The sequence below is a fragment of the Geotrypetes seraphini genome, chromosome 13 (assembly GCF_902459505.1).
Source record: "Geotrypetes seraphini chromosome 13, aGeoSer1.1, whole genome shotgun sequence".
Classification (NCBI taxonomy): Eukaryota; Metazoa; Chordata; class Amphibia; order Gymnophiona; family Dermophiidae; genus Geotrypetes; species Geotrypetes seraphini.
The window spans coordinates 21,190,371-21,206,329 of NC_047096.1; the positions used below are offsets into that span (position 1 = coordinate 21,190,371).

Here is a 15,959-nt window from a genome sequence, read left to right on the forward strand (position 1 = left end):
CTGCTGCTGCTTTCCTGAAGCAGCCGTGACAAATTGAAATAAACCAGCTGCAGGACCTTCCTATACATACCTGCAGCTGCCTGCCAACCCGCCCCCTCCGACATCACTTCTTCTGGGACATGATTGAAACATTCAAGATATTGAAGGGAATTGACTTAGTAGAGATAGAGAGGTTGTTCACCCTTCTCCAAGGTAGAGAGAACGAGAGGGCACTCTCTAAAGTTAAAAGGGGATAGATTCCGTACAAACGTAAGGAAGTTCTTCTTCACCCAGAGAGTGGTAGAAAACTGGAACACTCTTCCGGAGTCTGTCATAGGGGAAAACACCCTCCAGGGATTCAAGACAAAGTTAGACAAGTTCCTGCTGAACCAGAACGTATGCAGGTGAGGCTAGTTTCAGTTAGGGCACTGGTCTCTGACCTAAAGGCTGCCGCGCAAGCGAACTGCTTGGCATGATGGACCACTTGGCTGACCCAGCAGCAGCAATTCTTATGTTTTCAATAAAAAATCATCTTATTTTCCATTTTTTTATTTATATTTGTAATTCTTACCCCCCTCCCTTTGACTAAGCCGCAGTAGAGGTTTCCACCGTGGTCTGGAGCACTAAATGTTCCGACACTGCTCCAACACCCATAGAATTCCTATGAGCGTCATTTTGGGCTGCAGTAGAAACCTCTACCGTGGCTTAGTAAAAGTGGGTCTTAATTTGTAATGTACAGTGTGTAATACCGTCAAGGTAATAGAAAATATTGCTCACGTGATCTCAGTCCTATGCTCACGAAAAAAGTTTTTGCTCAATTAACTCAGTTCATAGAGGGAACATTTCCCGAAGATCTGGCATCTTTCTTTTTTTTTTCTCTATCACCGTGGTCCTTGCCCCTTCCCTCGCCGCAATCCCCCAGTGACCCTCCCATGTTCCTTCCTTCCAAGGGATATGGTAAGGCAACTGCTCTTTCATTTTTCAGGCAACCAGCAGCTGAGTAAACGCGCTGCCTTCAATGCCCAGAAACTTTGCTACTGCTTCCCGCCTATGGGGAAACAGGAAGCAGTAGAATTTGAGCTATCGTCTTAACTTTTAATGATTTTACTTGATGTATTCTTTTACCGATTGTTTTTATTCTGCACTAGATATCAAATGTTAATTCTATATTTTAATTATCTGCTGTATGCATCCTTTGTGTGAACCGCTTAGATTGAACGTCCGGTATAGCGGTATACAAGAAATAAATTATTATTATTATTATAAGAGGGAAAGCTTCCGTGCTGCCAAAAGCAGCAGGTTCACTCACGCTGCTAGCTGCTCAAAGAATGAAAGAGTTGCAGAGATGGATCCCATTGGGGGGGGGGGGGAATAGATGGAACCCCAGACTCCAGAGAGCAGCTGCTTGACCTGCTCCAAACTACATCTTGGAGGCAGTAGGGAGGTGGGGAAGTGCTGATCCTGGTGCATGGCAGTCAAGAACTGATGCGCAGAGCTCTGAAGAGACATACTTGGTTGCACACCTTAGAGGGAACATTGCCTCTGGGGCAGGGAAGGGGGAGGACAGAAATGGCAGACCATGATAGGGAATAGGAGGAGGAGGGAAGAGGTGAGAAGAGGAGATAATAGACAATAAGAATGGAGAAAGGGGAGATGTCAGACTACTGGAGGGGGAGGGAAGGAGAGAGATATCTGCCAGACCAGGGAAGGAGGAGGGAGTTTCCAGACTAGAGTAGGAAGAAGGAAGGGAAGGAGAGGAAATACTAGATCACAAGAAGGGGGAAAGGGAAGAAGAGAGATGGACTACTGGAGGGGGAGGGAAGGCGAGAGATGCCAGACCAGGGATGGGAAGGAGAGAGAGGTAGGGGAGAGGGGGAAGAGAAGGACAGAGAGATGCCAGACCACAAAGGGGGAGGACAGAAGGGGAGAGTGATGCCAAACTGTGGTAAGGTGAGGAGAAAGATGTCAGACCACTAGACAGCGGAGATGCTGCACAGGGATGAAGGGGGGTGGGGAGAAAGAAAGAGAGGAAATGGTGCACCAGAATGGGAGGGGGTGTAGAAGGTTAGAGAGATGGGAAGAAAGCTGTTTAAGAAAAGATGGGAATAGGGGACAAGATAGAGAGGGAAGATAGTACACATGGATGGAGGGGAGTGGATGGGCAGAGGGAGGAGATGATGTGCGTGGATAGATGGGAAAACATGGAAGAGTAGATAGAATTGAGAAGGAAGAAAAAATGAAGAAAGTTGAGTATTAAAAGTTAACGCCAAAGAAGAATGTAACACACAAAAGAACCCAGCTATTCCACAGTAGGAGAGTTCCCCCAAAAAACAAAGAATTGCTGTGGAATAGATGTTCTTGATGCAAATGTTTAATATTAAACACTTGTAAAATCCAAACTCATCACATGAAGAAACATACATACAGACCCAACATGGTCCATGTTTCAGCTGAAGACGCCTTCCTCAGGGGTCCCGGACGGTGGACGCACAATAGTTAAAAGCGCAAATATGGATGAGCGAAGTATCACAGAAAATAAACCTCACATATGGATGAGAGAAAGAAGCGCAAATATGGATGTACAACAAAGGTAGGACAAATGATTTTATTTTCAATTTAATGACTGAAATATGTTGGTTTTGAGAATGCACATCTGCTGTCTATATTTTGCACTGTTCAGTTCTCTGATGTTCTATTACATGCATGCAGAGTCTGGCATCTTAGGGTTTCGTTTGTGTATACTGGGACTTTTAGTTTGTAGTCCTGTATTTGCATAGGGGTTATCTGTGTTCTGCATGTGTGATCAAGGCCAGGTGTTCTGATAGGAATGAATGTCGAGAAGCCTTATTGGCGTCATGGTCCAAAGCAGGAACATATTTGTCAGCTCTCCTTCACCCCTTTTGAACCCAAAATGGCCTTCGCTTTATGGCAGCGGGGAGGAGAGAGGGGGCAGAGGCAAGATAGTATTTTGCAGAGTACAACAACATTGGCTGGACAACTACATAAATGGAGCTAGACTGACTTACGCCGTCTTTAGAAAAACCATAAAAACTGCCTTATTTGACAAATATATCACCTAAACTTCAACTACACCAATCACTATTTCCTTTACCCTAATATGTCCCCCCTGAAAAAAATTCTAAACAAACTGTACTATGTATTTCACCACTTTATCTAAACAATGAATTTCTAAACAAACTGTATATTGTAATTGCTGCTTTTTCATGATTCTGTATACTGTAATTTCATTAATTATCTGCATGTTGTAACTTGCTGATTGTCCAGCTCTCTTCAGTTGTAAACCGCCTAGAAGTTGCACGATTGTGGTGGTATAGAAGAATAAAGTTATTATTATTAAAGGGGGGGGGGAGTACATTGCTTTCCTTTTTCTGGTGTCAAAACTATTCTGTGCTGTGTGATACATTTATGTACTTTTAAAAAATATTTTCTTTTTAGTTCAATAGAAATAATTTAAGATCTCAATTTTTAAATATAATTTTCAAAAATGGCTCACCACATGCCAGCCCAACTAAAACCAACAGCTGCTTCCCTAGCTTAGATTATGTAAATCAGTGTTTCTCAACTCGGTCCTGGAGCACCCCCTTGCCAGTCAGGTTTTCAGGACATCCACAATGAATACACATGAAATAAATTTGAATAGAATGGAGGCAGTGCATGCAAATCAAGTCTACTGTATGCATAGTCATTGTGGATATCCTGAAAACCTGAATGGCAAGGGGGTGCTCCAGGACTGAGTTGAGAAACACCATACAAAATAAGCCACTGCTTGCCCTGGATCGGTAGCATGGAATGTTGCTACTCTTTGGGTTTTGGCCAGGTACTAGTAACCTGGATTGGCCCCTGTGAGGAGAGGCTACTGGGCTTGATGGACCATTGGTCTGACCCAGTATGGCTATTCTTATGTGAGCCAAGTATAGGACAATTAAACCATTGTAACATCACTGATGAGGTTGGCTCTGAGGCATTATGACATCACAATCTCAGCTCTGTAATGCTGATCTCATTGGGGTTGCTACTCTTTGGATTTTGGCCAGGTACAAGGGAACTGGATTGGCTACTGGGCTTGATGGACCATTGGTCTGACCCATTAAGGCTATTTTTATGTTCTTATACATTAGGCTACTCCTCTTAGATTTTTCCCAAATAAGAACTTGACAACATGCTCTTCCACTTAACCCTTCCAATATTACAGGTGAGGTTATAAGTAGAGTCTGAAGATAGGAACTCCTAAGTACAGGCAGATAGTGTGTCTCTGGTTGGGTGTGGAAAGAGACAGCTCAAGTGGGAACTGGATATTCTTAATTAGCCAATAGAACAGGTAGGATGTGCACTTAAGACATTAAGGCAGCAATTGCTAAACCTTCCTAAGGGGAACCCCAGCCAATTAGGTTATCCACAATGAATATTTATGAGATAGATCTGCATACCTAGGAAGCAGTATATGCAAATCAATCTCATGCATATTCATTGTGGACATCCTGAAAACCTGACTGGCTGTGGTTCCCCCAGGATAGGTCTGGGAATCACTGCATTAAGACCTAATATTCATTTCCAAATTCAAATGTATATGAACCTCTTTTGACACATCCTCTATCAAAGATCCAATAATTTCTCTTTCAGCAACTGGATCCCATTTATGGGCGTGTGTGCTCCAGTGGTTAGAGCTACAGCCTCAGCACTCTGAGATTGTGGGTTCAAATCCCATGCTGCTCCTTGTGACCATGGGCATATCACTTAATCCCCCAGATACATTACATAGTGTGAGAGCCTGCCAGGACAGATAGGAAAAAAATGCTTGAGTAGCTTAGGTTATAAATGGTATATAAATATAATAAATTTCACCAGATGAAGTCTTAGAAGGCTACAGGGAAAGCTGGGCCAGGTGGGCTACTGGTGAGAAGGTAGTATATTAAGGAGCTAGGCTTGGGCTACTTGTTGAAAAGTAAGGTGCTGGATGGTGGCATAGCCTAGGCTACTGATCAAGGACAGGGCTCTGAGCTGGCATTATACTTTAGGTGGTAGGGTACTGGGTAGCAAACTGATTCTGGGTTACAGTGTGTGAAATACAGGGAAACAACCCAGGGGATAATGGTACAGGGTCACTGGACAGACTAACAACCTCTCTCCTGCTCTGTTGCTACTAGTAAAAAGAAAAAAAAAAGTGAATACTAAATATTTAATGATGTGTCTTTACTTCAAAGAACATTTCCCACATCAATACCAGCCATTTACTCCAAGACAGCACTCATGCTAATATGAGTGCAGACAAGAAAGGGAGGACTTCCAGGAGAAAGACCCTGAATAGGGGGGTGCAACTTGAAACATTCCTATCATCCCTTTGTGCATTTCTATCATTCTTTTTTGCCTTCTTTCTAATCACTTGAAGGTCTTCGTTAATTCCTTCCCCTTCCTCACATGAATACCTACCCCATCATACATTCCTACCGCAACTGCATCCACCCCATAACTCTCATACCCACTTCTACCCTAATTAAACTTTTTCAATGCACTACCCTTCCACAACAACATCCATACTATAAAAATATTTTATTCTTGATACAGTAAACTAACGGCATGCTAATTGCATCAGCATTAAAAAAATGTGTGCTGACAGAAAAACACAGCACACACCACTGCAGTAATGTGAAGGTATTGGCTCACGCACTAACAGAAAGAGACATTTCAAAAGAGTCCACTAAGACTCCTGGAGCGCCGTCCTCTAGAGTAGTGGTGGTCTTTCCTGATTTTTAAGTTGGGGCCATTTTGGATCTAAATGAGCTGAAGGAGAGCCACCAAATATCTTTCCATGCAAGGCCTCAATACTGCTTTGTGTATGTCAATTACATCCACAGCATGTCTTCAAATTTTTCATTGGGTATATCCTCAAGGAGGCTGGCATTTCAAAATACATTCTCCTTGTCTGTTGAGAAATGCCTTGTCCTTCAAGCATGTGGCTTTTCCTCTCATCTACTTCACCCTATCTGTTGTGAGCTTGGGTAAAGGAGCAAAGGGTTGCAGGATGTAAGCCAGAATGTTTATTAGGGCCACCCCAGAAGTTTCCAGGGGCCACCACTGGCCCCAGGTCTTGCACTGAAGAACACTGATCTAGAGCAGTAGTTCTCCAACCTGTCCTGGGGGACCACCAGCTAGTCAGGTTTTCAAGCTACACCTAATGAATATGCATGAGAGATATGCACAAGATAATTTGTATGCATTATATGCAGATTCTTTAGGGATATCCTGAAAACACAACTGACTGGTGGTCTCCCAGGACAGATATGAGAACCATTATCCTACAGCGTAAAAACTCCCTGGTGGCCTAGTGGGCCCTGATCCACCCTCCCACAACTCACAACACAAGAATTTGCAGGTGGCTCAATGGGCTCCTATCACCCCCCCCAAAAAAAAAAAAAAAAAAGACTACCTGGATCAAGGTACTCCAGGCCAGAGAAGCCCTCAACCAGACAGCTTCTATAGTGGTGGAGAACAAAGACTTCCAGAGGTATATCCTAGACCAAAAAGCCTTGTGAAAGCAGTAACTTGGCCCACAAGCTACTAGATCTCTGGGGGTAAACACTTGCAGCACAGAAGCATAAAGGTTCATCTGAAGTGCAGCTTTATTCCAGTCCTGATTTAGCACTAACAGATACATTAAAAAACCCTAAAATTTCATGCTTTTAGAAGCTATTTTTAAATTCAGCATCTTGCATGACCACTATGCTGACCCTATCCATTAGGCAAGACTGGATAGTTGCCTAGAGCAGCAGTAAGAAGCTGCAATCAAAACAAAGCCCTGATAGTCACATGAACTCAAAAGAATTTACAGCTTGTTTACCTAGGTAAACAACTTTTGGGAAAATCATTCATTAGATATCAATGCTACTGTAAATAAAGTTGTTTTTTTTTTAAATTGGGATTTATTATTGTATCAGGGCCTATATGTGACTCTTTGTAACCTTACATTGCCCCAACTACAAAACTTATGGTAGATTGAGAAAGTACCGTAACATGTAAGCTGCTTAACACAGAGGTGGCACATAAAGAATCTATTAAACAAATACCTGAAGGGAATCCTTAGGCAGCATTCCTCCCTTCATTTTTCCCCATCATGCCACCCTATACAGTCCATCCCTCTCCCCTAGGCTATTATGAACAGCTATACTTTTCTCCTTCCCTTCCCCATCAGAAACACAGTAAATTACAGCAGAAAAAGACCCTCATGGTCCACCAGTAATGTAATGTAATGTAATTTATTTCTTATATACCGTTACATCCTATATATATATATATATATATATATATATATATATATATATATATATATATATATATATATATATATATCCTGAAAACCCGACTGGATTACGGCCCTCGAGGAGGGACTTTGACACCCCTGATCTACAACATCCACTATCCCCCTCCGCCCCCTAAGAGATCCCATCCTTACCCTCTATCTCTTCCTTCTCTATATGATCAGAAGTATCTGTATTGATTTATTTTTTGCTCCCACCAACTGGCCTAGTGGTTGGAACAGCTGCCTCGAGTTTGATTGCCACTGCAGCTCCTCGTGACTCTGGACAGTCACTTGACACTTCACTGCCTCGGGCACAAAATATGTTCACCGCTTTGACTGTAACCACACAGGAAAAAGCAGAACACGAAGTCCCCTAGCCCAGGGGTAGACAACTCGTCCTCGAGGGCCAGAATCCACTTGGGTTTTCAGGATTTCCCCAATTAATATGCATTGAAAGCAGTGCATGCAAATAGATCTCATGCATATTCATTGGGTATATCCTGAAAACCCGACTGGATTCCGGCCCTTGAGGACCAGAGTTGCCCATCCCTGCCCTAGCCTTTAACCAACACTAATAGGAGCGCGGGCACACCTCGCCGTTTCCTTTTTCACATTGCCTAAAGTCCCACCTCATCACACACTCAGGAGCCCCCATTTTCCTTCCCTACCTCCAAGTTACCTAGAGCAGTGGTTCCCAACCCTGTCCTGGAGGAACACCAAGCCAATTGGGTTTTCAGGCTAGTCCTAATGAATATGCATGAAGCAAATTTGCATGCCTATCACTTCCATCATATGCAAATCTCTCTCATGCATATTCATTAGGGCTAGCCTGAAAACCCGATTGGCCTGGTGTTCCTCCAGGACAGGGTTGGGAATCACTGACCTAGAGCTCCTAATCCAGGGGTGTCAAAGTCCCTCCTTAAGGGCCGCAATCCAGTCGGGGTTTTCAGGATTTCCCCAATGAATATGCATGAGATCTATTTGCATGCACTGCTTTCATTGTCTGCTAATAGATCTCATGCATATTCATTGGGGAAATCCTGAAAACCCGACTGGATTGCATTATCACAAGCCGCTGTGTTCTTCCTAAACCCGTCCACCCCCCGCCTTCTCCTCCTTTTCAATCCCTAGCCGCGATTCTAAACTACACAAGCCTCACCGGCCGTCGCCGCCGCCAACGTCATCGCTCCTCCCGTAACGTCACTTCACAGCGCCACACCAAGGCCACACTTTTTTTTTTTAAATTCCCCGACTTCCTGGCGGAGGCGGAGCTTCGCGTAGAACCCCCCGCCCTCGGGTCGCGACAGGCCAATCAAAGGCGCCCATTCGGTTCCGGCTTCTCTTTCCAACGCCCGTGGCGTTTGAATTGTCCAATCCCAGCGCGTCGACCCGCAGGTTTGGGAGGCCATGGCGCCCTCTGACCCGAAGCCCACCTGGGCCCCGCAGCGCCCTCCTTGCTCGCGCTGAGGTGGCCGAGTGCCCTGGCCGCCCATGGACGCGCTTCTGTTGCTCGTGCACGGCCTGGGGCTGGCGCTGCAGCTTCTCTGTTTCGTGCTGGACGTGAACTTTTGGCTGGTTTCCACCCTACTCACCGTGTGCTTGTGGGCCGTGGCGTTTGTCGGCAGCCTGCCGGGGGCGGTTCTGGCGGGGCTCGCCTGCTGCTGGGCCGCGGTCCTGAGCTCGCTGCAGGTTATGGCCCGGAGCTGCTCGGCGGGGCTGGAGGGCCTCAAGGTGGTGGGTCACCTGCTGGGCCACCTGCTGGGCCGGAGCAAGGAGGCCGTGCAGCGAGGGTTCGTGAGCGTGGAGCTGTCCGGCCAGGCGCTGGCCCAGCAGACCTGCGATGTCTGTGCTATTGTCGTGAGCCTGGTCACTTATCTGGTGAACAGCCTCCTGAACGTCGGGCTGCTGGGAGCCCAGTGCGTGGGCGCTGTGGTGCTGGGGCTCTGGGACTCCTTTGTAATCCCATTTATCAGGGTCACTGAACTTCTGTCAGCTTTCATGTCGCACTTATCCAGTAGTGCCATTGCAATGACAATCCTGCTGTGGACCCCTTGCCAGCTGATTTTGGAAATGCTGGCCTCCACCACCAAAGTGCTCCTGAATCTTTTTTTCCTGAATCTGTATGGCTTGCTGTTACTGACTTTACTTATCATCATTAGTACCTTACTGATAAATCCTGAGCTCACTTCTCGGGTGGTGGAGCAGCTGTCTGCATACTTCAACACCTTGCCCTCTTACAGGCGTCTCCGACACAACATTTGGCGCCTTTATCAAGGACTTCTTTTGAGTTTGGAGATAGTCAGGAGTTCAGAGGTTTGGCACAGGATATCTGCAACGGCTATAAGAATAGCCAACTGGAATACAGCAATGAGAAGAGCACCTCAACAGGCGAATCGTATAGAAGGGTTAGACCCGGAGGCCACCCAGGACCCGCAGGTAGCACTCCGACCAGACCAGGGTCAGCGAGCACCATTGATAGACCACCAGGAACCACAGAGAGCATCAACAGCCAATCTTGGAAGGCAAAGAACATTAACCGCTCATCAAAGATTACATGCAGCACCTAGGGCTGGCCCTGAACGAAGGAACGCAGAAAGAAATGAGGGTCATCATAATATAGCCACAGAGCAAAGACCAATTGTAGAACCAACCTCTAATACAATCCAACAAGTGCAGCTAGCAAGTGAGGAACCAGGCTCATCTCATTCCAATCCTATTAGAAAACAGTCATTGAATGCCTCTGATAATGAGCAAGCATATGAGAGTATCCCCTGGATGCTCTTAAAGGAGCAGGAGGACAGAAAGAAGTGTGTTATCTGTCAGGACCATAACAAGACTGTCTTACTTCTTCCCTGCCGGCACCTCTGTTTATGCTCAGAGTGCACAGACATTTTGCTGCAGCAGCCTGTGTATCAACGTAGTTGTCCCCTCTGTCGACAGATGATCTTGCAGACACTCACTGTGTATTTGTAAGGAATTTTCAGCACAGTCCCATCATGATCGTTCAGTACAAAAGAAGGCATGAGCAGAAATGATGCCAGCTTGCGCTTGCCCTTGCCCTAGCTGCCTGTTGTTCTTTAGCTTCTTCAAGCTCTTGCCACTGTTGACTGAAATCCCAATCCCAGTGGAACTGATGAATATGGAGTTTGGGGAGGTTGTGTTTTCGCTCATTGGTTTTTGCCTGAAACGTCCATTTGTGAAAAGTAGTATTTCACTACTTCACAGCTTTTGAAACTGCCCTTATAAGACTGTCGTACTGCTTTTCTCCAAAAGGGACCAATATTAACTGTTCTTTGTGGACACTGCAGCTAATTTTTGGAGCAATTCCTGCATTTCTACAGCTTAGTTTCTACCACCAGGATTAGCGCTTCTAGACAGAAAAGATCCAGTTAGGAAAATTAATGTGAAAGGATTTTCCATCTGTTCAAGGCCATTGGCTACTACTTCTCTCCCCTTCCCCCCCCAACACACACACAGTTAAGCGAATACTGTGTGGTAAAGTACCGTAATTAGTCCCTAGTGCACCTTCAAATAGAAGTTGTGACCTGCCAAGAATTTGTCTTTGTCTTTTGAAAGGAAGGAGTGCTAAGAGTTCTGTGGCAAACCTTCCAAGATTAACTGCTATTATACTGTAAATTACAAATTCTTCCTGAACACTGTCCGCCTTACAACATGTTACCTATAGGGCACACTGTGAATGGCATTAAAACAGAGAAGAGAAGATGTTGCCCCGAAATACACATAGGGGAGGGTGAGAAAGTCCACTAGAGAAAAAGGAGATATGTGTACATGCAATGGGATGGCAGGACCAGCATACATTTATTCAGAAGTTGGGAAGTAAAGAGTAAAAGGGAAAAGTATGCACATGCGTAGAAAAAAAGACATATGAGAGCCATATGGACAGAGGAAAGTGGTAGATGCATATTAGAGAATGACACGGGGTCAAATTTGTCCCTGTCCCCGCAGGAACTCAATTTTCCCGCCCCGTCCCCGAAGTGTTTGAGGCTTTTGCAGATGAGGACAGAGCTTGCAGGAATGGGGCAGGGATAGGAAAAGAACTCGCAGGGATGGGACGGGTAAATGAGTCCCCGCGTCATTCTCTAATGCATATACATAGAGTGGTGAAGATCCCTCTGCCTACTGCACTCGTGCACATGGAGACTAGGGAGGTGCATATTTTTAGAGAAAAGTAGTGATCTCCCCCTACCCCCTCAGCGCACATAACACGCATAGAGTGAAATAGTGAAGATTCCATCTCCCCCATTGCGCACAGATACAGATATATGCAGAAACAGACTAGTTCAAGATAGACAATAAACAACAAGAGCAGGAACTGACCAAAATCATTTTTATTTTCATGCTTCTTCCCCCTCAGTTCCTTGGCCATCCTCCTACCCTCGGTCTGAGTGTCCAAACTTTGCAGCCGTCCCAACACTGCCAGATATGAGATCTGAATTTGCTGCTTTCCTGTCAATGTGAAAGATGCTATGGCTTGAATCTTGGGGCAAGCCTGAAATGGTTCATTTAATGCTGCCATTGTGAGTACTTTGGAGAGGGGGGAACTCCAGACTGGTAACGTATAGTGTAGTGTAGGAAAGCAGGCTGTATTAATTCATATTACAGTTGAATCTTATGATATTATTGATGTAGGATACTATGGGTTTCTCTTCAAATCATTCCTAGGTGTTCAGTCCTGTCCCCAGCTTGTTCCCCCAGCTGGTGTTTGCAGTTTGTCATCTTTTTCACTCAGGTTTATTCTCATCAGCTTCTGGGTTTGTTCTCCATATTCAGCCCGCACCCTCCCCCCCCAACTTGTTTTGTTTTTTCTACTTCCACTGCTGTTCTGAACTGTTGTGAATTTGCTCACTCATTTCATTGTCTTATGAAATCTAAATGTTTGTCAGTTTTCAAAAGGACCTAGCCACCTTAGGGATTCAAATTGCACCATTCAAAGCAGCTTAAATGTGAATTCCAGAGTGCACTGGGTGGCTTGAGGTAGTCTTGGCACAAATTGGTCCTTCTGGAGTGAGGCATTTTCAGCTCTATGCCAGTGCTTACCAGTACTTGGCCAACCTGCAGCTAAGTCTGTGGGTCCTCTGCACCTCCATAGATTACTCGGAACTCCCCCCCAAATGACTGTGTGCTGTGGTGAGAGCTAACCAAGATGCTTCTTCTGTCTGCCGAATGTCGCTCCTCTTTGTGCTTGTCCTTGGCTCTTCATTTCTTGTTCTCACAGCTGTCTTGGCCTCTTAGCACTCTTGTCACACACTTTTTCCATAAAGATATAAAATTAAGCCATTGTTTTGGCTTCAGCTCAGTGATCTAAACCCTTCTGTCCTCTCCCCAGCTACCTGCTCTTGCACATTTCTCAGATTCATTTCAGATCTTTTCCTAATGCGATGAGTCACCAGCATTGGAAAATAATTTGTAATCCCGCTGGAACAAGAACTCTTTGTAAATAAAACATTCGTTTTGTAAGAAATGGCATGGTGTGGTGTTCTTAGGCTGGGAGATTAAAACCAAGATGCCACTGACATTGTTTCTTGCCTACCGTGACCCAGTGCTGAACCCAGTCTTTGGGCACACCCAGCCAGTCAGCTTTTCAGGATATTCACAGTTCATATGCATGAGAGAGATTTCTACATACTGCTTCCTTGGTATGCAAATCTCCCTCATGCTTATTCATTTTGGATATCCTGAAAATCTCACTGGCTGGGTGTGCCCTGTTGACTGGATTGAGAAGCACCTATACTCTATAGCTACTTTCTGGATTGAGAAGGATGTATAGCTTCTCTATAGCTAGATTGGATTGAGAAGCACCTATACTCTATAGCTACTTTCCCTCCCTAGCCAGCACTCCACTATTCTTTATAGGTCTTCCAGAGCAATGGATCTCAACACAGTCTTTTGGGTCATGCTCATCCAATCAAGTCTTCAGTATGTTCACTTTGAATATACATTAGGAGGATTTGCATACAATGAAGGTAGTGCATACACTTTTCATTTTTGCATATTCGCTGTGGAGATTGCCTTCTCCAGAGCAAACGCTCTACCACTTTTCCCATAGCCAGTACTCCCATGTTTCATGTGCCAGCATTCAAATACGTGCTTTGTCATAATCATTTGAAGGGAGTTATCGTGACTATGTCCCCATAGCAAATTCATCTCAGTCCTTCACTGCTAAACAGATTTCTACAGCTTTTCACATTTAGCATGGCACCATGGTCTACAGCGGAACACCTAGACAATCCAGGCTTCAGGATTAGCACAATGAAGATCCATGGTAGATTTGCATATAATTAGCCTCCTATTTATGCAAATCTATTTCAAGCATATTCCTGTGCTAATCCAGAAACTGGATTGGCTAGGCATGCTTCCGGGACAGGGCTGAGAATCCACTGCCCTGCGGTTCTCTCACCATTACCCAAGACTCTTCCATCATTCCCTGTAGCTGCCGCTCTTTCATCAGTCCTTGCAGCCTTCTATTTCTTTGGAGACTGACTTGTTCTCGGCCTCTGAGGCTTCCCTTCTGGCTTTGGTTACCGTTTATCTGCTTTTTCTCACCCTGACAGTCCTGAGGCCAGCTGGGTAAACAGACCCAGAGCAGTGCACTTAGCTGGCATTAATGCTTCCTTCAAGCACTGCTGGTGGCTTTATAGCTCCATCAGTCATTCACTCGCATCTTGCACTTGTACACCAAGAGGACTGGAAACCAGATTGGCATATATTACTGCTGGAAACATAATACAGAAACTCAAGATCATATAATAAATGCAGAAGCCCCAGCACAGTACTTTTTGCCATTTTAATGTTAATGTGGCACACAGAGCATGAAAGCTAGATTAATAAATACTAGGAGACAAAAGTCTTTCTCTTGTGTTTCTATGACTGTAATTCGTTTATGTTTCTACCTCAGAAATGCCATGTTTAATTCCTTGAAAAGGAGGTGGTTCTTTTTGGAAGAACTAGCCCAGGGTGGAGATAGCAGCCTAGGGCATGAAAAGGGGAGAGGGAGGTAATAGAGATTAGGCAAGCTCCTGCAGGGAGAAAGGCAGTTGAAATTCAGACTTCAGGAAGTCTTTAACCAGCGTCTGTTAACAAGACCCCAGTTGGGCAATATAGTTTAAAGTACAGATTTGCACTCCTTAGAGGTATGCTTCAAATTGTCCTTGAGGAGGATAAACCTTGTTGCTCTTCTGATTTCTTCTGTGTTATTTGAGAGGAGATTATTAAAAACCACGCTCACCCTCATGACCTGGACTTCATTGTGGTTTGTGATCTTTTCCCCCTTTGCCTTCCTGCCAATCCCAATTCTGGCTAACTGAACCAGGCCAATGAGTTCCCAAATTTCAGAAAGGAATAAACATCCTGCATCAATCCATCTCTCACATATATTTCTCTGGCTGATGCACAGGGGTCATGGATTTGATATACTGCCTTTCTGAAATCTAGTTCCTTGGATTTTCAGCCCACTCCTTCAACTACTTATCTACTCCTAAAGGGACATTGGAGTTGTTTTCCCCTAACCTCTCACTGCCAAAATGCCTCACAGCTATAGAAATGGTTACAGTCTGCCTAGCACAGGGCTTCGCGGACCTTTTCTGGAGACCCCTAGCCAGTCACATTGCTTAACAAAAAAAAGCCTCCAAAGACTCCAGCTTATTCAGAACATGGCAGCCAAGCTGATTTTTGCAAAACGTAAATCTGACCACGTCTCACCACTCCTGGCCAATCTTCATTGGCTCCCAGTGATTTCCAGAGTCCAATTCAAATGCTCTTGCCTGGCTTTTAAGATTATTCACGGCATCCTTCCTTCCCTAATCCCACTTTCTTTCAACTCCTCGTGTCCTGACTCCACCAGGACCGCCCATAAATTAAAACTATCCTTCCCCTCCCTAAATGGTATTCTCCACGCAGGTAAACTGGGAAAATCACTTCTTTTCAAAATCACAGGTCTCTGGAATGACCTTACTATCCCGCTGCGGAACCTGAGCTCCCTCCATTTATTCTGCAAGCAACTAAAAACCTGGCTCTTCTCTAACATGTAATTTCTTTTCCCTTACTTTTCCACTCGATTTATAAACTTATGTAAACCTTTTCCTACCCTTTCTCATTTTTAAGTTCTTGTAAACCGTGCCGAGCTCTACTTACGTGGAGATGATGCGGTATATAAACTTAAGGTTTAGTTTAGTTTAGGTCATTCGGTGTTTTGAAGTATTCCCTGCATACTGTCCACTTCACACACTAGGCTGGAGATTTATTTAATTACATATTAGGTATTTTACCTGGCCATAAGCTGAAAAGGTCATTTGAATGGAGAACAGTAGGGATGACAATTAGAAGAAGAGCCAGAGGCTTGGTATCAGATCAGACATCACAGGTGAGTACCCACTGGCTGTACAGTACTTGCGCATTTGAAATGATGTTAGCTTTCTTCATCCATGGGAACACATGAGTGCTTGTTTATGGAGGACATTGGCCTTTTGTGTGCTAAGCAACTGGCCCTATTTTCAACCATACACAGAACACACAGCAAAAGGGCTTTGTTTGATCCTGCATTAGGATATTTTTTCCTAAAGTATGTATTACTCACTGGATGGGAAATAATGTCAAAGCAAATATTTATGTAAGTTGTCAGCAGAGGGGAACTATTCATGACCCATCA

The 15,959-nt window shown here is 44.7% G+C and overlaps 2 protein-coding genes across 2 annotated transcripts in view; one reads left to right on the forward strand and one right to left on the reverse strand.

The window, feature by feature from the left end:
- The window catches only part of MCAM (melanoma cell adhesion molecule), a 98,306-nt gene extending 89,813 nt beyond the window's left edge, over positions 1–8,493 (reverse strand). The window contains exon 1 of the mRNA XM_033917854.1: positions 8,454–8,493. Within this exon, the coding sequence (XP_033773745.1) occupies positions 8,454–8,478 (25 nt within the window). The 5' untranslated portion in view covers positions 8,479–8,493. The remainder of the gene's footprint in view (positions 1–8,453) is intronic.
- Positions 8,494–8,621: 128 nt separating this feature from the next.
- On the forward strand, positions 8,622–14,926 carry RNF26 (ring finger protein 26). The gene has a single exon (XM_033917857.1). It carries the CDS (start codon positions 8,786–8,788, stop codon positions 10,265–10,267), a length of 1,482 nt encoding a protein of 493 aa, XP_033773748.1. The 5' UTR covers positions 8,622–8,785; the 3' UTR covers positions 10,268–14,926.
- The last annotated feature ends 1,033 nt before the right edge of the window (positions 14,927–15,959 follow it).